Raw genomic sequence first — 25,960 nt, forward strand, 5'->3', positions numbered from 1 at the left:
CAAAGGCGAAAGATACAACCACCCAGTGAAATTCAAATTAGAGCTACTCAACCAACCGCATACAGTTGTTGACCAACGAAAATGAATTGGGTTCTTCAGCACTGTTGTACCTATTCTTCCCCGGTAGTGGGCAGGGTCTAGTTACCTACACTAAAACAAAAAGAGCGTTACCGTGAATTTCAAATTTAGAACTGCCATGGTTAAATGAAACTAATATCTATGTAGTTACTTGTTAAGTTACTTATATAAAAACCCTTTTTTGGTAAGGATAGTGCATATTTGCTAAGTGCACATCATTTCCATTATTCTTCCTGTTTATATGAAGCATATGCTTAATCTCTTTAAAAAATCCCATGTACTCTACAACATTATTTAATATAGAAACAATGCATGAGCAAAAAACCATTCCTTACTTAGCTCTCCAAATCTTATGTATATATAAAAACCTTCAGTGCTTTTCAAGCTTACTTCTGCTTACAAAATTAACTATTTTCTAAAGCTATAAATGCATACTACTACGTATCATTGATTCATTATGTATACATTATAATGATAAACATGTTTCAAGTGCTGCATAGCTTGAGCAAAATTAGGAAGAATTACTTGACACAAACATGGAACTATGAACACATCCCAAATAATCATGATAAATCTTTGTACATAATGTTTTATTACCAACCTCTGGGCTTCTTCGCTTCTTTAATGTCACCCTCAATTGCCCTTTTACGACCTCTGCCTTTGGGCTGATTTCTGTGAGGTATATCCCCATTCACCTTAACTTCTGATTCTTCAACACTTACAGGCTTTGCTTTCACCATTTTCCTGGTTCTGTAAGAAAAGAAAATAATGAGCGTTTTCTAAATACAGTAACACAGAGACAGCCTCATATAATGTACTAGCTGACCAACCCAGCACTGCCTAGGATAGGTCTGAATGACAACCAATAAACTTTCTCTCTCTCTCTCTCTCACTTCCTCTCCCTCTCAGTCTGTCACCCCTTCCCAAACCCCACCCCCTTTGGTGCCACTGATGTCTTAAACCCTACAGTATTCTTTTCCAGATAATAAGTCATATGTATACATAAATTAGGTATGATAAATTCGTAAAGTTACTAAGTCTACAGGTATAACCAGCCCTGTTTCACTGGCAGAACCAGCCCGTTTCAGGGAAGCCCTTCCATCCCAACCCCTTTGGTGCTAGTGATGACTTTCACCCAAAGTATTCTTTTCCAGATAATAAGTCATATGTATACCAAGTTTGGTTGAAATTGCTCTTTCAGAGTTATGCTGGAACATACAAACATACTGTACATACATACATACATAAAAACATATAGTAAACCCCATGTATTCACAGGGGATGCATACCACACACCCCGCCATGAACAGGTAAAATCTGCGAATACTTAGAACCCTTCTAAAAACACTTAGAACTGAATATTTTGAAGTTCACACACACAAAAAAACTAAAAATGCTTATACTGTACAGGTATTATCCTACTTACGATGGGATTAGGTTCCAAAAAAACCATTGTTTGCTGGAAAAAATGTATCTCGAATATAGCCTAGCCTACACTAGGGTATTCAGTACATGTATACATATATGGTAGCCTACCCTACACTACAAAGTATACTCTATATATACACAGTACAGTAATTATTATCAGCTAATTCTGGAGGTTCATGCAGTGACTTACGATAATTCAATACACAGAGAAATTGAATAACAAACAAGAATTAGCTTAGCCTACACTATGGTAAATTATATCGTATACATTATACTGTACGCTATATTTACATATCGTATTATACAAACATCAATATAACAAATATGCATCTTTTTCATAGATCTTTTAAAAATGTTATGCTTTAATTCACTGTATCCTATAATACTGTATATATTCTTATATTGGTTTTGTACAGGCAGTCCCCAGTTATCGGCGGGGTCCCGTTCCTGACAGCGTGACGATAAGAGAAAACTGCCGACAACCGAAAATCGGCGATAATGGCACTGATCCTCAGTTATCGGCGCCGGTATCCCAGTTATTGGCATTGATGACTGGGGATCAGCGGGGACCAGCGCCAATAACCGGGAATCGTTGTCGAAAATCCGGTTACCGTCGTCGCTGGACAAGCGCCGTAAAACCGGATTGCCGATAACCAAGGCCACCGATAACCGGGATAGCCTGTATTAGAAATTGCGATCACAGCGATCAATGTATTGGTTTGGAAATCGATTATGCCATAAGTTTATTTTGCCGTATTTAACTCAGTTCAGAGCACTTTTCTTGATTCTAGTTAGCGTAAATGATTCTCTAGATACTTTGTTTATATGGGGCAAGGTTATTACGAAGTGTTTTTTGTTTATATGGGGCAAGATTATTACAAAGTGTTTTTAAGTTAAAATATAACTTAAATACGTCTTGTGAAATTAATTCAGCTATTTTGTTAATAGATGTTGGCAGTTTGGTGGCATGTTTGTTTTGTGTAAAAAAAAAAAATTCAAGATTCCGTTTGCTATTTTCACCTGATTTCATCATAATATAAGCTTTACGTATTTTTTGTTTATCAGCGTAAAACTTGCAGTAATATATGTTCTTTCATGCTCTTTAGTTTTGATTAAAATACTTTCCCTCCAATTTTAATTACAGCCGAGTTTCATCCATGCTGCTGATGCATGATAATTTATAGTCATTAGCAGCTTCAACATTGTTTTCTCAGCTTCAGCTACAACTTGCAGCTTAAATTTAGCAGTATATTTCCTTGCCAATCTTTTATCCATACCGAATAAGGGTATAATGTAAAAATATATCAGTCCTATTCTACTTAACGTCATTTGTAACATAACTATGGTAACTGTTTACTGTCATACAATGGTTGAAATACCAGCAGAACAGCTGTTGTTTTCCGATTCGGTTATAAGCAAAGCAACAGTTTCTTGTTCAGCTGTAAGCATTTACGCAAGAGTATAACGTTACTAACAATACTTTTATCATTCTCTTTTACTTTTTTAACTAGAAGATGGGATAAAGAGCTGGAGGAAAAGAAGTTGGTCTATTGTAATTTGGTCTCTCTCACTGCTGCCTGTGCCAGCGCAAAATTTAAAAATATTTTATAAATGTTGTCGTATCGGTATTAATTGCTTACCCCATCGCAAAATTGAATTATCGTAAGGCAAATTATCGTAACTCGAGCCCTACCTGGGTACCTGAGTATTTTAATAGTTTTATTACAAAAATGACATTTTTAGAATAAAATAAGGTTTTTATATATTACCAAGCAATTACATAGCTGTGGTTTCTACTTTAAAAGGCAACTTAAGAATTAAAAATTCGTGGTAGCGCTCTTTTGTTTTGGTGCAGGCAAGTACCCCGCCCACTTTCAGGGAAGAATAGGTACAACGTAGCTAAAGAGCTCAGTTCGTTTATGCTCTGTGTCCATGTGTGGGGAGGAGGGACAGGCTTGTTCATGTAATTACTTGGTATATATAAAACCTTATTTTATTAGAAAAATGTAATTTTTATACTGTATATGACATTTACCAAGTAATTACCTAGCTGAATCCCACATTGATAGGAGGTGGGAAGAATGGACATGTGCTACTCCAAAAACATTATAAAGAAACGCATTTGAAATAGAAAAGAAAAGCTAGTCTTGTGGTAATGCAAGTGGGTAACCTTATCTGAGGAGGGAGCAAGAGCAGAAAGATACTGACTCTTGGTTGTTGCTCATCTTGACCCGTAGGGACATGATCGGTAGTGTCATGATTGTCCCTACTTCAGTGGGAGCTTTGTGGTCAGGGAGTGCTTCTATGACTCAAGAAAGCTTAAACACAACAATTGTCCTCGCCCCGGGTGCAAAATAGACATTGACTAACACACGACATAAAATTATATTGCCTGTACACCATTTAAAAAACATATATTACCCAACCATTAAAAACGAAGATTGGAGGGTACTCCAGGTACTAAGTAACCCTAGCTTCCCAAAAACCCAACAACCTTAATCAAGGGTAGGAGACAGAGAAATAGGAGGATCACTCCTACCCCTCATTTCCTAGTACCACACCAGCCGTGGAGAACGGACCCAGTGTACTGTAATCCTCGAACACAGTTTCAACATCACGTAGATAATAGTTGGCGAAGACCGAGCGACACTTCCAATAGGTCGATTGGATTATGGTAGTTAGAGAGAGATTGCGTTAAAAAGCCAACGAAGTGGCTACTGCCCATACTTCATGTGCTTTTACCTTTAACAACGGTAAATTATTCTCCTGAATTCCCAAGTGAGACTCTACAATAATGTCCCTCAAAAAGAAAGAGATAGCATTCTTGGAGAGAGGACATAAAGGGTTCTTGACAGAACACCAGAAGTTACGAGAATCCCCTCTGATATTCTTGGGTCTCTAGATGTAAAATCTTAATGATCTCACTGGGCATAATACTCTCTCTTGTACCAACGGTCCTACCAGTTCTACAAGACTCTGGACAGAAAAAAAATTAGGCCAAGGGTTAGACAGGTACTCGTTTTTGGCTAAGAAGCCTAAGGTATATGAGCAAATAGCTGTCTTTGCGAAAAAGCAACTTGTTCGTCCAGGGCTTGTAACTAACAGACTCTTTTCACTGTGGCTAAAGTGATTAAGAAAAGGAGGACATCTGCATAGGTTCAAAAGGCAGGCCTGACAACCAATGTAGGACTACGTCTAGATTCCAAGACACTGGCTGCTGCGACTTCCGTTTCCTGGTGTCAAAAGACGTGACTAAGCCTGAAATGTCTGGGTCTCAGGAAATGTTCACACCTCTATGCTTGAATACTGAGTTCAGCATGGATCTGTAACCCTTGATGGTAGACATCGAAAGGCCTCTCGAAGATCCTGGGTACAGTAAAAATTCAGCTAGTTGGGCTACAGAGGTAGAAGACGAGATGCTACGTTCTTTACCCCATCTCCTAAAAACTACCCAATTAGCCAGGCAGCGCTTTGGAGAAGAGTTGCATCTACATTTTGCGATAGCACTTGCAACTTTTCTTGAAAATCCTTTTGCTCTAACAAGCTTCCTGACAGTTTAAAGCCTGTCAGAGCAAGAGTGAATGAACCCTGATGATAATCTGTTGAAGTGAGATTGACTGGGATCTTTCCTCTGTGGGAGGAGCCACAGAAAGTCTGACAGAAGTTCCAGAATGTCTGGAAACCACTCCTTTTGAGGCCAAAAGGGAGCTACTAGGATCAACGATGTGTGATGAGAAGTCTTACATATGTTGCTCATGTCTCTTACTAGACTGAATGAAGGGAAGGCACACATTTTCAGGTGTCACCAATCCTGAAGTATCGCCTCCGTTGCCCAAGTCCGAGGGTCTGGCACCAGAGAGCAATACAGGGGGAGGCGATGGTTCCTGGATGTTGCAAACAAGTCTATCAACTGTGTTCGCCACCGTTTCAACAGGTTGGTGCACACGTGGATTCAGTGACCATTCCATGGGTAGAACCTGTTTGCAATGGCTCAATTCGTCTGCTAATACGCTTAACTTGCCCTGAACACAGCAGGTGAGAATCTGTGTATTGTTGTTGTGCGTCCAAAGAAAGAGATCCTTGGCTAACTCGCACAGTGACAGGGCCGTAGTGTTGTTGGAATGAACTGCAATCACTGAGTCTCGAGTTACTGCAGCAAAATGTTGAAGAGCCAGGTGAACTGCTTTCAACTCCTGCAGATTTATGTGCAGTTTCCTCTCTTGAAGGGACCACTTTCCTGACACTTCCAATCATCCTAGTGTCACTTCCCAACCTAGGTCAGATGTGTCGGAGAACAATGAGAGGTTCAGGTTCAGATGAGATAGGGATTTCTGAGTGGAACCTTCCTTCTACAAGCCACCACTGAAGATGATTTTTATTTCCTGTGTGATGGGAAATATGAAGGAATCTGAAAGATTCTTCTTGTTCTAACTGGCCTTCAGAAAGAACTGCAAAGGCCTCGCATGTAGTATCCCCAAAGGAACGAACATCTCTATGGAGGAGAGAGTCCATAGCAGGCTTATCCAGTCATTGGCTGAGCAGGTCTGAAGACTCAGAAAATGACGAACTTCTTTGGGTGCATGATAGTATTCTCTTTACTGAAAAACCCCCAAAAAACCCGAGTCTATCTTCATCCCGAAATAGACTATCATCTGACAAAGGGACTCGTTGGAACTTTCCCTGCCCAACTCCTGGACTAACTGACTAACTGAAGGGTTCTGAGAGGGTCCTCCATGCACTTCTTCTGGGATGATGAACACAGGAGCCAGTCATTCAGATGTAGCAAACTTTCACGCCCATTAGCCCTGATGAGGACTTGAAGGGCTGTTGACAACCCGAAGCATAGGGGCTGATATTGGAAAACTTTGTACTGAGAGGAATCTCAGGAATTTCCTGGTGTACTGGGGTATGAAAGTAAGCGTCTCTCATGTCTATCGAGACCATCCAATCTTCTTGGGAAATTGCAGCAAGAACTGAGCTGTTCGTCTGCATCCTGAGCTTCGTGGTTTGGACGAAGACATTCAGAAAGCTTACATCCAGGACCGGCCTCTAACCCCCAGAGGTTTTGGGGACTACAAAGAGGTGATTGCAAAACCCCTCTGATGACAAGTCTTCTACTTCTTCTATAGCTCTCTTTTGAAGAAGAGCTGTGACTTCCTTTGGGAGGGCCGAAAAAAAACTCGGAGCCTACCGAGTGCGCCTTGAAGGTGATGGGCACATGCAACAAAGGTGTACTTTCTTTGAAGGGAATTGCATATCCTTCCTTGAGAACCCATAGTACCCATGGTTCTATCAATTTGGCCCCTCACTGTCTCCAGAAGTGTGGGAGTCTGACACCCACAGGTAGACCGAGGAATGAAGTCTCACTTGCTACATGGTCTAGAAGAGGACTTCTTGCTGACAGGGCGAACTGATCTGGGATTTGTGCATAGGCACAAGGAAGCTCTTCCTCTGTTACCTTGAAATGGCTGTGGCTGGAGAGGAGAGAGAGGCTGAGGATTAAATGAAACAGCAGGTGTTCAGTTAGACTCCATTGTTTGCTTGGACAACTGCGCAAGCGAGTCATGAGTAGCCTTTTGCAATTCCATAGCTACCCGCTCTAATGTCGTTTGAGGAAAAAGGCTGGTACTGTACAGATGAGCGAAAAGAACAGCAGATCTCTGGGACGGTGTCACTTCTTTTGTGGTGAAAGAACACCACATGTCTCTCTTCTTCAGATACATGACGAAAAAAGAGCAGTGAACTCCTGTGCCCCATCTCGAATCACCTTGTCCGCACACAACAGGACTCAGAGCCAGTCTGCATGTACAAATATAGTGGAAACTCCCAAGGAAGGAGCTTCCCCGATTGTATAAAATACATACCTCCTTTTGGAAAACCAAAAAGGAGGAGAACAAAATATAGCTTTGCCCAACTCCCTCTTCTCAGACAGCCAAGAGCCGATCCCTGACAACGCTTTCTTGGATGAAATAGAGAGGGCCATCTACAGGAGTCTAGTGGTACTCAAGGACTGACGTAACACGAACGTTGATCCCAAGGAAGAAGGGGCCATGGTGGAGAAATATGTTGGGAAGCAGCACAGAAAATAGTTCAATAATGAGTCGTAAGCTGATGAAGGGTGTTCTGGTTCAGGTTCCCCCTCACTGAAGATACAGCGGAAAGAGCCAAATCTTGCTGTGGTTCTTCTGGTTTCAAAGACGAGGGTTCTTCAACAGTTCCAGGATGCTGTCCAAACATTGGTGAATGGGAAGCAAAGAAGTCTTGGAGTGCTGATGTACTTGCAGACTCCGCACGATCAGCGACAGGTCAAGAGGATCCAACCTTGGGGATCTGTGACACACAAGACGACAAAACAGGTTGACCTGCAGCAATAGGGACGTCTGAATCTGCAGTCTCAGACTCGTGTCCCAATGCTGGAGAGCTGGGAGCCAACGGGATGTCTGGAGCTTCAGTGCGAACTGAACCTGCAGCAGGCTTATGAGCCACTGGGAGCTCGGATCCATGGGAGAGGGAGATCCCAAAGTGCACTTATGAGCCCACTGGCACTTGGGAGCCAATTGGTGCTTGTGAACACTCAGGAGGGAAAATATTGTCATTCCAAAGGAAAAATGGATCGAGGATTAGATATATGGCATCTGAAAGTAGCTGTGATTCTCTTGGTTGACGGCTGAAGGTGAAGAAAAGAGGGCTGATAGCTACTGTGTTTCTCCCAGTAGGAAAACAAGAGCCCCAAAACTCCCTTCTTGCAATCCCAACAAAGGAGTGGAAAACTCAAAAAACCAACTCAACCGTCCTTATCTGCATAAGACAGGACTAAGAGACCAGCCGAAGCTATGTCTCTCCGTAACACTTGAGTGTTTCCTATCTTGTCAGCGCCTGCTCCTGATGTCAGTCAAGAAAGACTTTTACTTAAAAACTTGACATGAACTTCAACCAGGAAGACTAAGTCTGTCTAAGCACAGAGAGAGGAAAAGACGAAGAACACTTGTCTTGCTCCCTTAAAACCAAAGTCACTCCTAACTCCCTGCAGAGGTGATAGCTTTCTTCAACAAGCTCATAAATTCATACAAAAAAGTCCCTGTCCGCAAAGGACAGTGCTCCGAGACACTAACTGACGTCACAAAAGGAGCAACTTGGCTCGTCTGGAACTTTTAGGTGAAGGTGGAACAGACACCCAGTGATCAGAAACTAGTGTTGGTCACTTGAAGACCAGAGCCAGGCATTCCATTGGAAATTGGCTCACAAATGAACATCAGTATGTTCTTAGAAGAGACAGGCGCCAAGCTAAAGAGGGACTGGCGCCAGACCCTGCACTGAATGTTCTTCTGTCTGCTCATGTACTTGCACTGCAATAGAGCAGGGGAAAGGACACTAGGACCTTTTGTTGACCATGGCACTACTGTGGTGTCGTTGCTATCACACCAAGGAGTGTCTATCTTGGATCTTGAGATTCCTGAAAGTCTAAAAAGAACTGTGGTTAAGTCCCAAGTCCTGGTCAATGTTCCTAAGAACGAAAAGTCTCTGGAGAAGGATAGTGTAATCATGGTACTACCTGAAACTGTCTTATGATCCACATAATACTCCCTTCAGGTTGTGGATCAACTGGTAATTACAGCAGCAGCAGCTATTGCTTACAACCCTCACTCCTCACAAGAGGAGTGTAACTACATCAAGTCAAAAGAAATGGAGCTCCTAGACACTGCTTCTTGACTAAGCAGGAACCAAACACAACTTATCGGAACCTAGCTTGGAGGTATGTTGATCTCCCAGCGAATCAGGCAAATATGCAGGATGATGTAAGCACAAGGTTTGAATCATGGATGCGAAACGACAGGGTAGTTTACAGTTTAGCTGGCCAGGCCTCATAACACCTTCTGCCCTGACTACAATCACTCCGCCAAGGTAAGTAGTTCCGCAACCCGACCCTGCTCGTGACCCCACGTGCCCCCAGATCTGACCCGGTCTCTTGCCAGTTTGCCAAGATGTCGTCCGTGCTGTCCGCGCATCCCTCTCAAATGCAATTTGCCGCCACCAATCCAGTGACAATACTCAATTTAGCAGTGCTGTGTAATGGTGAAAGATCATTAATAGTGTTTTTAATGAAGAGTGGCCTTATTGGTGACTTCAGTGGTCTTTGTGGCCACTGCAAAGAAGGAACTGTTGGACTGGTCAAGCATGGCGACAGTTTCCAGTGGCATTGTAACGCACGCCACTGCAGGAAACACACATCCATTCAGAGTGGCTCATTCTCCTCGCGTTCACACCTTTCGTTTGGGACCATTTTAATTCTCATTCACAGCTGGATTCATGAACTTCCCCAGAAATACATGCAGATGACTCTGAAAATCGGGTCACCTAACACCATAGTGGACTGGTACAATTTCCGCCGGGAAGTTTGTATAGACATTTTGGTGCAGGACAACCGGAAAATCGGCGGGTCAGGACACGTTGTGGAAACTGACGAATTCAAATTCGGAAAGTGAAAATTTCACAAGGGTAGACGTGTCGAGGGTTGTTGGGTTCTTGGCGGGATTGACCGCGAAACAAAGGACAAGTTTTTACAAGTTGTTGCCGATAGAACTACAGAAACATTCCTCCCAATATTAATAGAAAACATCCACCCTGACTCCATTGTAATTTCAGACTCTTGGAAATCATACCACACTTTAAGCCAACATTTCAAAACACACCGTAACATTAATCACTCATTACACTTTGTTGATCCAGACGACACAAGCATATACACATACACAATAGAATCTACTTGGTGGGTGTTGAAGCGTAATGTTTTGCCTAAAAGCGGTACAGTAAAAAATTTGTATAATTCTTATTTTTTGATGTATCGTATTAAGAAACGTTACCTTTCAAATGTTGATTGCCCTTTCAAAGCTTTTTTGGAATTAATTAAACGTACATATCCTTTAAGTAGAGTTGATTCACCACCCACCAAGATGCGGCCTAATTTCACCGAAACCCGATAATCCCGAGACGCCGCCATACAAACAGATTCGTCAATTCCACCTGTTCCAGTCGTCCAGATCACACCAAAACCAGCCGTCCCAGCCCAAAAGAGAAGAAGAATCAAGCCGGCCGAATTTTCCGATGATTCCAACTTTGACTAAGGTCAGTGCAGTTTCTTATCAATTTATGGTTACGCATTTTACTGGCTTTTTGGGGGGGTCGCCCCCCAGCCAGACCAGGGCACGCCATCTTGTGTAAGGTTAGGTTGGTTCGTTCTGGTTAGGTCAAGACCTGGCATTTTGGTCGAATTGTGTTAGCTGGCTTTCTGGGGGGGTCCAGGCCCCCCCCGACCAGGTTAGGACATGCTGCCCTATGTTAGGTTAGGTTAGGTAACATCTGGTTAGGTCAGGACCTGGCACTATGGGAAAGGTTAGGTCTGTTATGAAAACGATGGTAAACCTTAGCTTCCGACCCATTGCCATCTTGTTTGCATTGGTCCGCCAGCTTCCTAGTCGGAACCTGCTGCCACCTGGTGGTGGGTCCCGACTAGAAAACTGGCAGATGACAGCCTCGGCCAAATAAACTGCAGGCACTCCCCCATCATCCTGGAGTGTGTCTGGTTAACTACTGTGATGAGTGTGCTACTGCAAACCCAAGCACCCGCACCGCCAGTGGTATGCATCTGATTGACCACTGTGCTGAGTGTACTGCTGCAAACCTGTGAACCTGCACCATCAATTGAACAGATGATAGGACACTAGCCCCCCCAACCCCCCTGTAAAAGAGGCCTCACACAGGGTTGTAAATACTGACTTTCAACTTCCCATGTAAGGTAAGGAAAAAATTTTTGACTTTTTTTTTTCTTACACCATATGCATTTGCATATCTTCCTCTTTCTACTGATATGTTTTTTTTTCTTAAATTGGCCAACCATTAAGTCCGCCGGTCCTGAGGTGTGCTTGATATATATTTAGCCTGTACCTTAAGGGTTAAGTTGACAGTTGTGTGTCGGCCCAAATTCAGGTAGTGGGTAATTTAAACCCAGCCAATTATCTGCCCCAGTTAACCTAAGCCACACCCTAAGCCTACTGATTTTTTCATATCCAACCAGTCAGAACAAATCAAAGTGGTATGATTCATACCCACGCCCCAATCCTGATGCAGCTGTTCTTTCCTGTTCAATCTTCCAAAGTGGGAGCATGTGACATGAATGTTTGTTTATTGTTACAGCACGTAACAAATTTGATGCCACAGAAACTTTGTGTTGTTCAGAAATGGTATATACAGTATATGAATGGTGTTTCATGTAAAATTCTTCCATTTCCTGAAATAATTAAACATGTTCACCTGCTCTTCAGCCATTAATCGCTGCATCCCGAAAGCATTTAACTGTCCCAACCAAATATTTGGGGGATAGGTGCCCCACTGGCCAGGTCAGGGAACAGCTCCCTAAATCAGGTTGGTAAGATGAGGTCTGGTAAGGTCAAGGCACGACACTAGGAAAGGTTAGGTTAAGGCTCTTTTAGTTATGTCGTAGGATGTCCAAAGAGAAATTTAGTCCCGCTGATCTGTTTCCAATATTCAGCATTACCTTGAGGGGTAAAGGTGGGGTCAAGGCCCTTGGCCAGTTTAGGAAGGTAAGGTCTGGTTAGGTCAGGACACAGCATTCTAGGGGAGGTCATATTTGGTTCATTTTTAGTCATATTTCTCATGCCTACCCATCTCTTTACTCTGCATCCACTCCAAAAGCAAGTGTAGGTGCCTAATGCAGCAGGAAAAGTTCCGCAGACGAAATCAATCCTAATCTTTCCTAGAATGCTGTGTACTGACCTAACCACACCTTACCTTCCTAACCCCACTTCAGCACTGCACCCTTACCTGGCAGGGGGTTGGGGGCTCTGCCCCCTCTAGACACCCCAAAGTAACACCAAACGTCAGAAACATGGACTAGGCCTAAGCTTCCACTAAGAGGTAGGATGGTGTAAGATCCAATCCTACAGTTCTGCACACTACCCCAAGTTCAATGGCTTTCCAGCATGACCTTACATTCCAGGCTCTGGTTGTATTTTCCATGGAAACCGCCATTGTTAGGCAGATTTAAACCCAAGTTTTGAACCTATGTGCATAAGGTAGTCTTGTAAAATTACCGGGCTAACACCCGAACATAGGCCTAGGCTATGTCTCGAACAAGCCACAGGGGAAAAAGTCACACAATCTGCATACTTTTGAAAACCTACCCTACACCACGTTACGTTACAAGATGTATAGGCCTAATACAGATAATCTTACTCTTGCTAGCTTAAAGATGGAATAAAAGTACTACCCTAATAAACATCGCCTTGCATAGGCCTATCATACGCTACGCAAACCCGAAAGAGAAAAGAAACAAAGTCTGGCATATAATAACTTAATTCCTTACCTTAACCCTTTCAATTGGCCTTTAAATTACTCCGGGATGTGAAATGCGGCTTAAATTTCTTTTTATTTTCCTTTCCCGTGAATTGTTTGTGCGAGTCGGTATCCAGGATTTATAAGGACTGGACGGGAATCACGTGGCGGGAGATTTAACTCTTGCAACACATGAACAACAGACCAACGCGATGCGGCGGCTGCCGTTATTTACAACGTTGTTTACATCTGGGAACCACTGATCTCATATGAAAGTCCTAGATTGAGTTCCTGGTTTAAAATTTGTTTGCAGAAATTTGGATGGTGTATTTTATTATTATTATTATTATTATTATTATTATTATTATTATTATTATTATTATTATTATTATTATTATTGGTAAAATTGAAGACAACTACCGCGCCCCTCTGGTTCGGCAACTAATAACTATCAGTTTACTTGCAAGATGGGCGCCGTGTCTCGTACCAGCCCCATAGGGATGAACATAAAGACATGAACGAAAGGCTTTAAATATCATAAAAACAAACGAAAGACATAAGCATAAACAAAATCATGAGCAAAAGGCGGTAAATATTACGGTCGCCGGCTAGCGGGACCAAGGCCGAGGTAGTTGCCTACAGTTTTACTTTTATTATAATTATTATTATTATTATTATTATTATTATTATTATTATTATTATTATTATTATTATTATTATTTAGATGAACCCAATTCCTATGGGGCCGCTGGCTTGAGATTCAAGCGTCCAGAGAATATGGCTTTCATTTCAAAGAAGTAACAGAAGATAATGGGAAACATAGAAAGAAGAGAGCAGTTATTAAAAACCAAAAAATATATATAAACAAATTAATAAATATATAAACTGTAAACAAATTATCAAAATACAATGAGAATTGTTTTAGAGTAATAATGAGTTGCATCTTCGCTTGAACTTGAGAAGTTACAAGTGCACAACGTTGTGCATAAGGTGCCAAATACCAAATTGGGAATCATAGAGCTTATGGTAAATCCGAAATGAAGTCGTTTTCGGCATTCCGAAATTCAGGTGTCTATCATGTATCAGAAACGGCAATATTAGTATTATGGAAATATGACGGTAAAAACCATAGAGATGTAAATGGATGTGTTCGGCCGCTCTTTTTTTCTTTTTAAGAAATTCTTACATAAACTTTAATTTCACTATCATCGGTATCAGGAATCCCAACCATGTATTTCCGTGCTCTTTTAACACTAAATTGTCCATTACAAATTACAATTATATGGTTTTAACTGAAATACGGTTGAATTTTTAAGCACATTGTTATTGCATCATTCCTCATCGCTTACACAAACTTCGCTCTGGTGAAAAGATACTAGCAAATCTAAGACGTTAAATCATCATAAAACAAGGCCTATAACTGAATGGTTTGTGCTCGCGCTGCTGACCTTTGTGTTCCTTCTTTCTTTCCTACATTACTTAAAATATGCAGAAGAACGTGATCTTTATTTCCCGATTCGTTGGAAGATATCCTGCTAGGTCGTCATCTTTACTGTAGTCGCTCTGGAGTCTGGACTCAGACTCAGTAAGCGTGTGCTACCTGTTCTGAAAACACCCTCATATTCACTTTTTTTTTTTTTTACTCCAAATTCTGTCAAAACGTCATGCTGCCCTTTGACAAAAGCCTTCTATGACTTTACTTGAAAAGAGTTAAACTAGGACAGTCTTATTAGCATTAGTATTGACGTTGCTATTAAGGAGAGGCCGGTCTTAGTATAATAGTAAGTGGTGTATCGAGTCCTCTGCTAAATTGTTCACTATTTAACAAGGTGGCCCTCTGACCTATTGTCTCAAGTATTAAGTCCCAAATAGAAACCTAGTTATCTAACAAAGTACTGGTAGGTATTATACGTCTAATATCAGGGGGAAATTTGGGTAAAAACGAGGAATTCCATAATAGTATAGAACAGAATATGGAACTTAGGTCAAAGGCCAAGCACTGGGGCATATGAGGTCGTTCAGCGCTGAAACCGAATAACAGTAAGGTTGGAAAGGTGTAACAAGAAGAAAACCTCGCAGTTGCGCTATGAAACAATTGTTTGAGAGGGTGGAAAGTAAGATGGAAGAAAGATAGTGTGAACGGAGGTACAGTAAAAGGAATGAGAGAGATCGCAGCTAGGGGTCGAAGGGACGCTGCAAAGAACCTCAAGTAATGCATACAGTGTACCCTTTGAGGTGCATTGACGGTACTAACACCCTACGGAGAGAATTCCATAATACTTTACACTGCAGGAAAGTTACTCATGATTTTTGTTGATGCGGTCTCCCTTTATCACGCACCGTTGAGAACAATTCTGAGAGAGAGAGAGCATGATAATCAAGCAAGCCGTGCGTGGCAAACGTCTTTTATTTTTATATATCCGGGAATCCGTTAGCCAAATGTGGCGTAGCATGGGCCACTTCCCTGTGCCGTAGCTTGGGTACCAAAAGCTGTGTGGTAGCCCAGTGTGTCTGCTAGCGATACAAGTAATTTTTTTTCACTGACTAGATGGTTAAAAGTCATGGGTTTTTCCTTTATGTATACATCTTTTTTCTTAGATATTGCCAGCCTTCAACACTTTGCGTATGTTTGCACTGGTGGACTTTTAGGAATTGTAAAATCACCAGATACTGTACTCCATTAGCAAATGGATGCTTAGAGTATCGTTTATGTGATGCTGCTTACTATAGCAAATGTGGGGAGGGGAGGACCAGTTATAATAAAGCTGAATAATTTATTTAAGTACCGAACTACACAACTAGCCCAACCTCTGATAGATTAGGGTGAAAATGCAAGCTTCGGCAAAATCGCTCTCTTCAAATGAATTATGCTTTATCCATTTCCAGAGGTTCCTTGAATTTACCAGCTTTCAAAAGCGGTACCACCTGCGTAGTAGTAGTGTGACAAGTTCTTGTGTACAATCATAAACGGGATATGGTTACAGACTATGAAGTCAACCACCAACCCCCAACCCCAAAAAAAGTCCTACCTCATTCCTTCCTATCTTAGAAAGGCTGAGATTTTTTGGAAGGACCCTCAAACATTTATGGTTTTCTTGATTTATTATTGTTTTACATTTGGGTATTTGTTTGGTGGAAGCTTGCTGTACTGATTTATTGACATCATAAAATTGCTTGCACATTTTAATAACAGTATTAGTAGCTCGTTGACTTCCATATATTTTATCGATTTTCAAGTTACCCTTTCAGTTTTTCAATATTTGAAATTTTCTTTTTGTGCTTACCTTTTGAGCTTTTACCAGTCAACTTTCCAACTATATTGCTCTAATCTTTATGTAATTAATATGTAAATCCACTGTGCAATATTTTCAGTCAAGAAACATTGTTCAGATACCATATTACATCAGATTTTTAAACTGACCTTTTAGATTTCAAAATTTTCAATAGCATTTCTAATGTGCTTGATGCACTTCTTACCCGAATTTCATCTAGTTGGTTTTCATCTATGGCCTAATTGTCTTTCTGGGCTTCCTTGCTGGTCTCAGAGTCCAGCTACTACCATATCTACTCTTCTGTCTGCTATAAAAGCTCCCCTCTCACCTTAATCTTTGAGATGTGCATTTCAATGCAGATATTCCTGGAAAATGCTTTCACTGTTATTCATCCTACAAGTTAATGAACTTCACCTGCTGTTTGCTGAGGTTTACTCAAGTATGCAAAGAAGTTCTTTGATCAAGAAACTGAGGTGTCCAGAGCCTGAAAGACAGTACATGCACATCACAATAACTGACACTAGAGATTAGCAGTTAAGGCAGTCAGAAAATAAGCAGAAATGGTAGTTATACAATGATGAGCAGTAAGCAGGCCTATTAAGGGATCTCATCTCTCAACTACTTTATTTGTAAAATCTTTCCTGAGTACATCACCCATTAATTTTACCATTTTGTCCTCACATTTAATATCTTAATTTTCTTTGCAAGTACCAATGTCTCTTCTGTACATAGTACAGTATGAGTGTTACACATAGAAATCTTAGCTGTAATCTCCTGCCAATTCATCCAGGTTGTTGCTATCCTTTCCTACTGACCTCTGAATATATAACTCTGGGTATTTACTAGACTTTAAGGTTAGTATATACCCTGGTAACAAATGTTTTATAACTTCTGAAGCTACAATCCTCTTCCCTCATTTCTGCATTTACTCTCCTAATCAATTTTAGTCACTGAAAATCCCTTAAACCAACAATTATTATGCAATGACAAACTGATCATAATGTATTGTAACCAAGAGCACACTGAAATTAAAATGCACTCACAGGCCTGGTCAAAACACTGGAGTTGCCCTTAAAAATCTGCATTTGAGGCTATAGAAATAAAAGGACGAGAATGAGAAACAATTATAAAGGCCATTTTTGTATTGCTCTGGCAGAAGAAAATGGACAAAATAGAAAAACATACTGTACTGGATGTGCCCATAAAAAAATTAACATTATTCATAACTTCAATGTAACTCATACAATCTAATACCTCCATCAATGAAGATATCTCTAGATCAAGAAGGCAAATACTGTACATACATAAAAGGTTGGAAGACTAAAGGAAAAAAAAATTCATGGACATGAAGCAAAATTACATTGGCTGAAAATACAGGTGACATTTACGTAATACCTGCATGCTCACGACAAATGAAAATATTACATACTGTACATTTTTTACGAAAATAAATAATTATAATAAAAATAATGAAAATTCAATGATAAAATACACAGGCAGCTTCATTACCACTGTATATGATATCATCTGATGAAGAAAAGTGCCCTTTATTTCTTGGTGCCTGGACCTGCAAAGCAGGGGGCTGACGCAGAACTTCTACGACCATATTTTTGATTATTACTTAAACCTCTGTAAAACAATCCTTGTGTAATAATACATTATATTTGGTCTGAATAGGACATACTATCTTTTCAATATATTTCTACTAATACAAATACCGAGTAACTATATGATTAAAAAAAACACCAATTTTCAGCTTTAACTACAAGTCTTCATAAATACACATTTCATATTGTGCAACAAATATTGCTCCAGTTACCTCGGTGCTTCTTTGCAAAGACTACTTCAGAAAAACACTGCAAGAGCCTGCTGTCTTCCTGGTACTAAATATCCCTTGGTAATGTTATGCACTATGCGCATCAGAGCCACATATTGTCTAAAAATTGAAGAACACCGTGACTCTGAGAATACTCGTCCATTGGGGAAAAGTCTGTCCCCTCACTAAAATATATCTACTACAATACTACATTACTGACTATGTTGACACAGAACATTTCTCACCAGTTCCGTGCTCTTCTAAATCCTTCATTACAGCCATATTTATGTGCACACAAAAATACTGAATATTATAAAAGCTCCAATTATATCTTAAGTCTCAAAGTGTGCCTTTATTTCAATTAAAAAGAAAAAGAATGCTGATTTTGTCCCATAAGTATGATGGTATTATCATAAAAATGTGTTAAAAGTGCTTCATTACCTGCCTGATTAACTCTTGACTCAAACTAACAACCACAGGTTGTCTAAATTCCATAGCCTAACAAAGCAACACTGACAATTGAAATCCGAATCCTCAATTACTCATACCATCTCATACAGCTCGAAGATTTTGAGCAGAGCTACTGTTTTGTATTGTAAGTGGTCCACAGAACTGGTATATCATTGGTAAAACATCTGACCTGTGAACATGAAAGTACATGAACTACAGATAAATTCGATCAACACAAATTCTAACGTGAATATACTGTGCTTAACTTCCATGATTGGCCAGGTCCTCCTTCAGTAATGGGTTCAAACACAGAACAGCCTAACTCGGAGTTAAAAGGGTACTTTAAACCAAGAAAAGCCATTTGTATTATTGCAGCCTCTCAATACAATAAAAACCAAGCAGCACAACCCATTCAGAGCAAGGGTCATCATAGGTTCCCTTTAGTTCCTTAACTACAGTTAATACTTGGTAAACTAATTCCACTATGTTTTGCACTCCTCTGTTATTTGCACAAAGGAATTATCACAGAAGTTTATTCTCAGCACTGGAGTCTAACCATGCCAGTACCCATAACAGTGAGGTACATTCAGAAAGTTATAAACACCATTCTAAGACTGATGACAGTACTGTTATGCAACTGGACTCATATTTTTAAGAAAAGGAATGAAATGAAGGACACACTACTTACCCATCCTATCATGTATTGTAAGTAGTTAAACCAAGCCAAGAAATCACAGCCTCACAGGGCTGGCCAATTGAATCAGTCAATTATAATTTGTAGCTTTACTCAGAAATACTTCAAATGGCATTTAAACTTTACAAACTACCCCTTTATGCATCCACAACTCCAACACTATTAATACTACAAACTTAAATCTTTACCAACTTCATTTCTCTACTCCACATATTTTGTGCCATGACCACAAATGAATGGTCAACAAATAATGCTTATAATGTAGTCCTCACTAAACACCACCTTATTCCAATAGCATTGTGGGATGTACCTATTATTCCTGGTTAACAACACTGCTGTTTGCTGGGTGTTCAAGGTCGAAGAAAGTAACTTGTCTACAAAAAACCTGTATGGAAAATTTATCTATTTCATGCAGTCACGGCAATTTTCTTATTTCTGTCTTACCTTACTGGTCAGATAAAATTTGCAATAAAGTAACTAAATCACTTACATAACTTTGTTCCTTGTGAAAACATAGTAGGTAACAAAAATAATTTCATAAAATAAATCATTTGCTACACATATACATAAATAAATTAAAATAGCTGCAAGGATACCAGTAAAAGTTGGGAGTCACAATTACGGTACATAGTATCCCTCTCAATTTTTTTTTTTTTAAACAAAACCTTGCAAGCTTAGTTCAGTTTTGGTTACTTAAACCTCACATGCTTAGAGGTCTGATAGTTTTGGTTGCTTAAAAGCATTAAGGAAACTTGCTTCAACATGAAAAACAGCAAAAAATAATGTGGAATTTTAAACAAGATCTGTATGCAATTAAGTGAGCCTAATAACCAAATATTCCATTTTTTAAAATGTAATTTAGTCAACAACTTAGCTCAAGCTAATCTGCAGTAGCTAAACTATAAAGTTCACTACACAGTTCTTAAATGATATCTAAAATCTTAAACACTAACATGAGGAAATGGAGCTATGACTAATGCCTTAGACCCTGTTCAACTCATTCAAATACCCTTCCTCTGTTGCACATCAAAAACTATACAAACTCTCCATTTCAAAAGGGGATGGGCTGTGCTTCATAACGACCACTCTGAGATATTTGTGAATATGATGAATCCAAGCTGTTGTATACTAGCTAATGTTATCTTTTAACAAAAGCCTATTATATAGAAGTCAGTCGATCAATACAATCCCTGTAAAGCAATACAAACCATAAAAACTGCACAAGCTTCTTATAAACAAAACTGACAGTGACCTGTAGTCCTGTCTGTAAACCATTTATTGGAAATGAAAAAAGCAAAAAGAATACTCCATGCATCTTTTGAAGGTAAATACTGTACTCTAGTTTTCTAATACCTTAAATGTTAAAAGAGAGTATATTCGTACTTTATAAAAGGTGCAATTGACATGAAAGAATAAAATAACCTAAGTAGCAGCATTCAAAAAAAAAAAAATAATTCCATTAAACAATTTTCTTATGATGTAATTAACTGAATGCTTATACATGCAAGGCATTTAATAATTTGTGCTAAAAAAAAATGAAAGAAAATATTTTCAGCAATACTTTACAATAACTTATCACTTATCATGGACATAATACTTAGAAGGGACTTAAAGTATTTTACTTACAAATTACAACAAAGCAGAGTTAAATTATGACATTACTTAGTCTTGAGCTTTCTTTTCAGTGAGCATTTACCTGTTATCATTTTTTGTGATTTTTCAAAAATCAGACAAATTGTATTAATAACCACCAATACTTCAGAGCTGTGCATAAACATATTCCAAAAAGAAATGTATGGTATGGCAAAAAACACACCAACAATTTAATTGCTATCCCTGACACTCTCTCAAGTATTTTACACTTGTTAATAATAACCCCTTAATTGTAAATCTTGCCAGTGCCAAAAAAAGGGTACAAAAGCCTTTACCATTATCTAAAGTTCAGCCCTAAGTTTTCAGTCTTTTCTCAATTAACACAACATAAGAACAAAACTCTCAACGCACTAACAGATTCGTCATATTGACAATATTTGACAATACTTGATGGAAATACTGGCTTTCGCCCTATACATTTAGCCTTGAAACTGTGTATCTATGCATACATATGAGAGAGAGAGAGAGAGAGAGAGAGAGAGAGAAAATGGCCAGTCTTCCAAAAGAATTCCTATTTATGATATGTTGTAGGTGATGTGAATATCAAGACTGATGTTTGAAAAGCAATGTGTTCTGTGAAACAATAATTGCTAGTTTCTACTCCATTTTATTATTTTGGAGAGCAAAGAAAAATATTTTGTAACAAAAAATACTTAATCACATCACAGGTCACAAACATAATGTACATGGATTGCTGTAAACTACTTGACATAAGGAGACAGAACAAATTCACCATATTACAATGTAAAAGTCATTAAAATGCACAGTACATGCATCCCAGGATACTTTCATTACTCATCATACCAAAAAGTCCATTTCAAAATATTTTCATTACAAAACCAGTCTTATCTTTACCCTGCCTAGTTTTCCCAAGTTTTCAGTTTATGCATAAAAATATTAAAAGTTCCATGAGCCAAATTTGGCCATGATATAAGTAGGTATCACTTCAAACTGCAAACCTCTAGTTCAGCACATTCCCTTAGGCTAAAGTTATAAAATAAAGTTGTATTTCTATGGAACATTACTTCCAACTGAGGACTTCAAGTGCCAGTAAAGTACCTAAAACAGTCTCCTTTCTCCACTTGGTGGACACACTTGTTGTTCATATTAACAGGCATGCCAATTCACAACCTGTGATCATTAGGTCAACTTGAGAGGCAAATTTCATTAAGTAGTATTTAGTACCTCTGAACTTCGAAACCCCTTTACTTTTACAATGATGATAATTATCAAAAAGACAATAAAGACATGAGACCCTAGAAGAAATACAGGAACATGCTTCAACATCCTAAACTGATAAAAAAAAAAAGGGTACCAATCGCATCACCCCAAGAACCATATACATTTCTCAAGGTTGAGATTCTACTTCTCCCATTAAACATATTGTCACCTGCATTTACTTGTAGTATTTGATTCATCAGTTTAAAAAGCAAGAGGTCAAAAAAGTGAACACACAACTAAACAAAAAGACAAAACGGGACATTTACAAATCAATGATAAAATTGTTCACGAAATACTACAACTACCTAAAAAAAAAATGATAGCTATATCTGGACTTAAACTCGTTCACTTACTTGTCACTTGGGATAGGATTTTCCTTCTGCAAACTATTGTGTCCAAAATTACTTTCAGCTAACACTTTCTCAATTGCTGCGGGTTGCATATCCAAAACATTTCAGCTGTACTCAATCTTGACAATCTTCACAAAAGTGGAGGTGCTCAACATAAACAAAATCATAAATTTTTTGCACTGCACTTGAACTCACTAAAAAGATTTACTAACAGAAATTAGCACATTCTGTAAATGGATTATCTTCCAATTCTATGATACTTCCAGATTCATTAAAAATTACCCATTTCTCCATAACAAGAGTTTGTCAACCAATTCCATCATACAAAAGACTTATTCATACACATAACAAAAATGTAATCTCCCCCTCATCACCTTCCCAAATTCACTAATAGATTTAGCATAATTCAAAATGTTTTATATAAACTTTAATCCTACAACTTTCTATACAACCATGATTACTGTATTATAATTGTTATTATTATAACCCAAGAAATAAAAAATCAATTCTATTATACAATGAAATTTTTCACGGAAAAAATGTGGACCGTTACATTTTTCAATTTTGTTACAAGAAAATTTTCAAATCCAACATCTGGATCAAAGACATTTATTAATGCTTCATAAATGTAGTACCAAAACAAACAGTAACTACAAATTTTGTCATCCCGGAAACAAAGTGAGATAACCCATACTCTCGTAAACAGCAAATATTTCAATAATGGGACACTTGTTAAAAAAAAAAAAAACTCAAAACACCAACAAATGAGATTTTCAAGGGCAAACATAAACATTTCTTAAAAATACTTCATTAATTGGGTACTTGATCTTTTATGTAAAACTGTCACGTAAATCACTGAAACAATGGAAGTTCAGCATTTATTTTTTATATGAATAATGAAGATGAAAAAATTACTCATACTTTTTGTTTTGGACATAGCATGAAAATGGAAGCTTCATTAAATTTGAACATGATTTCATTAACAAAAGTGGGCAGCACTTTACAAAAGAAGTTCTGAAAAGAAAAATTGATCTACCATTTGGTTTCCTCCTACTACAGCATGTTTCCTTTTTTTACTGTAATTTTGCACGTCAAGACCTACTTAACAGATTAATTTGATATGTTGGAAGGAGACTTCAAAAAATTTATTCAAGGGAGCACAAAGGGTGACTGAAACCATATGTATACTGCTTGCTTTTACATGTTAGTTCCTAGCTATGAAGCTTTGGCCACCTATTTATTTTGCTAACAAAACTTATTGCCCTTTTTTCTCTACATGATTTTTCAACATGGGGACCCATTTCACCATTTTTCCACACATCAAATCATCATTACAACTAAAGATATTAAAAAAGTATTTCCTAAGGTTGATTATAAAACCTAGCAATGCCCATACTCTTAAGGACACCCAGGAACAACAAATGGTATGAACCTTTTACTTTCTTTCTGGACATATTGTTGTTAATAGCATGTACTACTGATATTTGAATGCTAGATAAGACTGTCATTTTCAACACAGGGTTCTAGGTTTGCATGGTAACAATGGGTGCAAGTGAAGTTTTAACATACAAGTACATCTGTGGTCATTTGGTAATCTTCTTATGCAATTACTAAAGGTGGTTTCAATACAATACAACCTAGCTTCACCGAAATTAAAGTTATGGTAAACACATTTTCTGTTACAAAAAACTTGAAAATTTTAACCAGACCACTGACATCTTTGTTTTTCATAAATATATTAATCTTACTCAATCTATTACAACTCCTTAAAAATTTACTGACTGGACAGCTGATAATGTTGTGGATCCTAAAGTTCATTTAACCCTTTGTGGTTCTGTTATCATCATCTTTCATTTTTTAATATTTTACAATAACATATATGCAACCACCTTCAAAAAGACACCATGTCCATGTCCAGCATATCAAAATTAAATTTAAAAGGAAAACTAAAAGGAAGACATTACTTTGACCATAAACAGCTGGTGTCACTTGCCACAGACTTTTGTTGTTGGAATACTGAGTCATGCGGATTACTCAAATATTGGCGTTAAGTGAATGTGACCTACTTGAAAAAAAAAAAAAAAAAAAACAACTTAAATGCGTAATTTACATGAACACCATAATCCAACAGTGGGTTTAAACTATTTTACATGGTTATCAGACTTATTTTCTATAAAGTTTGCTATTGATCAAGACAATGGGTGTTAGAAATGGCTAAAGATCAGACAAAAAATTAATACTCAATATGGTCAGAGTAGTAAAAGCTTCAACTGTTTTATAAGGGCAGGATCTTAATTTCCTGTAGTACCTCCATGTGCAGGGATCCAACCCATTTCACCATTATTAATGGCTTCTTAATATTTGTTGAATGGAAATCTGTAGGACAAAAGACCTTCAAGATAATTTTGAAAGGATTCTCAAGCTTTTCAATTCACTGATAATTACAAATTTCTGTAGTGCATGTTTTTAACAGATCTGACTGCTGACAACAATGCAAACAGTGTTATGAAGAATAATTGATTTGTTTTAATAGTTGAAATTGCTGAAAATTATACACCAGGAGATTTAGAGCCATCACTATAAATTTTGTTACGTGAAATCTCTAAGTATTACACATTCTTTTGTGTTGCTTGCAATGTTTATGGGTTCACTGTACACATACTTTGATAAACATTGCAAATATGCACAGATTTGAAATTTACTCTGGGTGGTGCAGGCTAATTTATCACTCTGTTCAAACAAAACAAACAAAAATTCAGCTGGAGAGTCACTCCCTTGACTTTTACTGCACTTCACACGCTACTGATTCACAATGAGAAGGGTGGTTTATCATTTTTTAATTATACAAATTCATCTGGACAGGACCTGAAAACTCTGGTAAATGTGACCAGCAGACTCTACCTAACAGCGATAACTGGAATTCATTTAAAGCCTATAAATAGTTGAAAGAGTATCCTTACAAGAAAAATAAAAGACACATAATACCTTGAGCATTTTGAACCCTATTGTTCAAATCATTATCATCCATCAAATTGACCTGACCAATAAATTCAAATTCTCAACTCTCATAAAGCTGCCCAGAAGAGTTTGGTCTTAGTTACTATAACTTTTATTAGTAAGTGTTATTCATCAAAATTAGTGCTACACAGATGACAGGTCGATATTCTAAATCATCTTTCAAATTACTCTTGTTGACATCATATGTAGTTTTATCTAAACAACTGAGTCCAACTATGTATCTCTCATATGACTAGCCCAAACGGTTTGTCTTTTATTAAATTTAAATTTAAATTACTCATTCATAGCTCTTAAAAATCGAATCATTTGGTTTTAATATTACTGCATGGTTAAAATTTTTATGAATAATTCCTTAATACTTTTTGTAATTTATGTCCAAATGTAACATTTATGATTAAAATGAAAATTATGAAGATTCCAGCAAGTCGTCTACAATACATACTTTAAAATTTACGTTAGGTATTGAATAATGGTGCCCTAGAAAATTTTTCAAGAATATTAAGTATTGGATATTGTACCTTTAAAACATCTTAGTGGAAAAACTGCATCCTCAAAATAAAGAAGTACTGTACAGTATATGGTCTACCAGTTTACAACCCTAAAACTGATGATATACAACATACAACGGAGA

The 25,960-nt window shown here is 38.2% G+C and overlaps 1 protein-coding gene across 1 annotated transcript in view; it reads right to left on the reverse strand.

Annotated features, from left to right (window-relative positions):
• The window catches only part of Rcc1 (Regulator of chromosome condensation 1), a 51,524-nt gene extending 38,398 nt beyond the window's left edge, over positions 1-13,126 (reverse strand). The window contains exons 1-2 of the mRNA XM_067115413.1: positions 12,887-13,126; positions 680-828 (exon numbers count right to left, since the gene is read on the reverse strand). Of these exons, the coding sequence (XP_066971514.1) occupies positions 680-818 (139 nt within the window). The 5' untranslated portion in view covers positions 819-828; positions 12,887-13,126. The remainder of the gene's footprint in view (positions 1-679; positions 829-12,886) is intronic.
• Between the last annotated feature and the right edge of the window lie 12,834 nt (positions 13,127-25,960).

Source organism: Macrobrachium rosenbergii, chromosome 13 (assembly GCF_040412425.1).
Source record: "Macrobrachium rosenbergii isolate ZJJX-2024 chromosome 13, ASM4041242v1, whole genome shotgun sequence".
In the NCBI taxonomy this organism is placed as follows: domain Eukaryota; kingdom Metazoa; phylum Arthropoda; class Malacostraca; order Decapoda; family Palaemonidae; genus Macrobrachium; species Macrobrachium rosenbergii.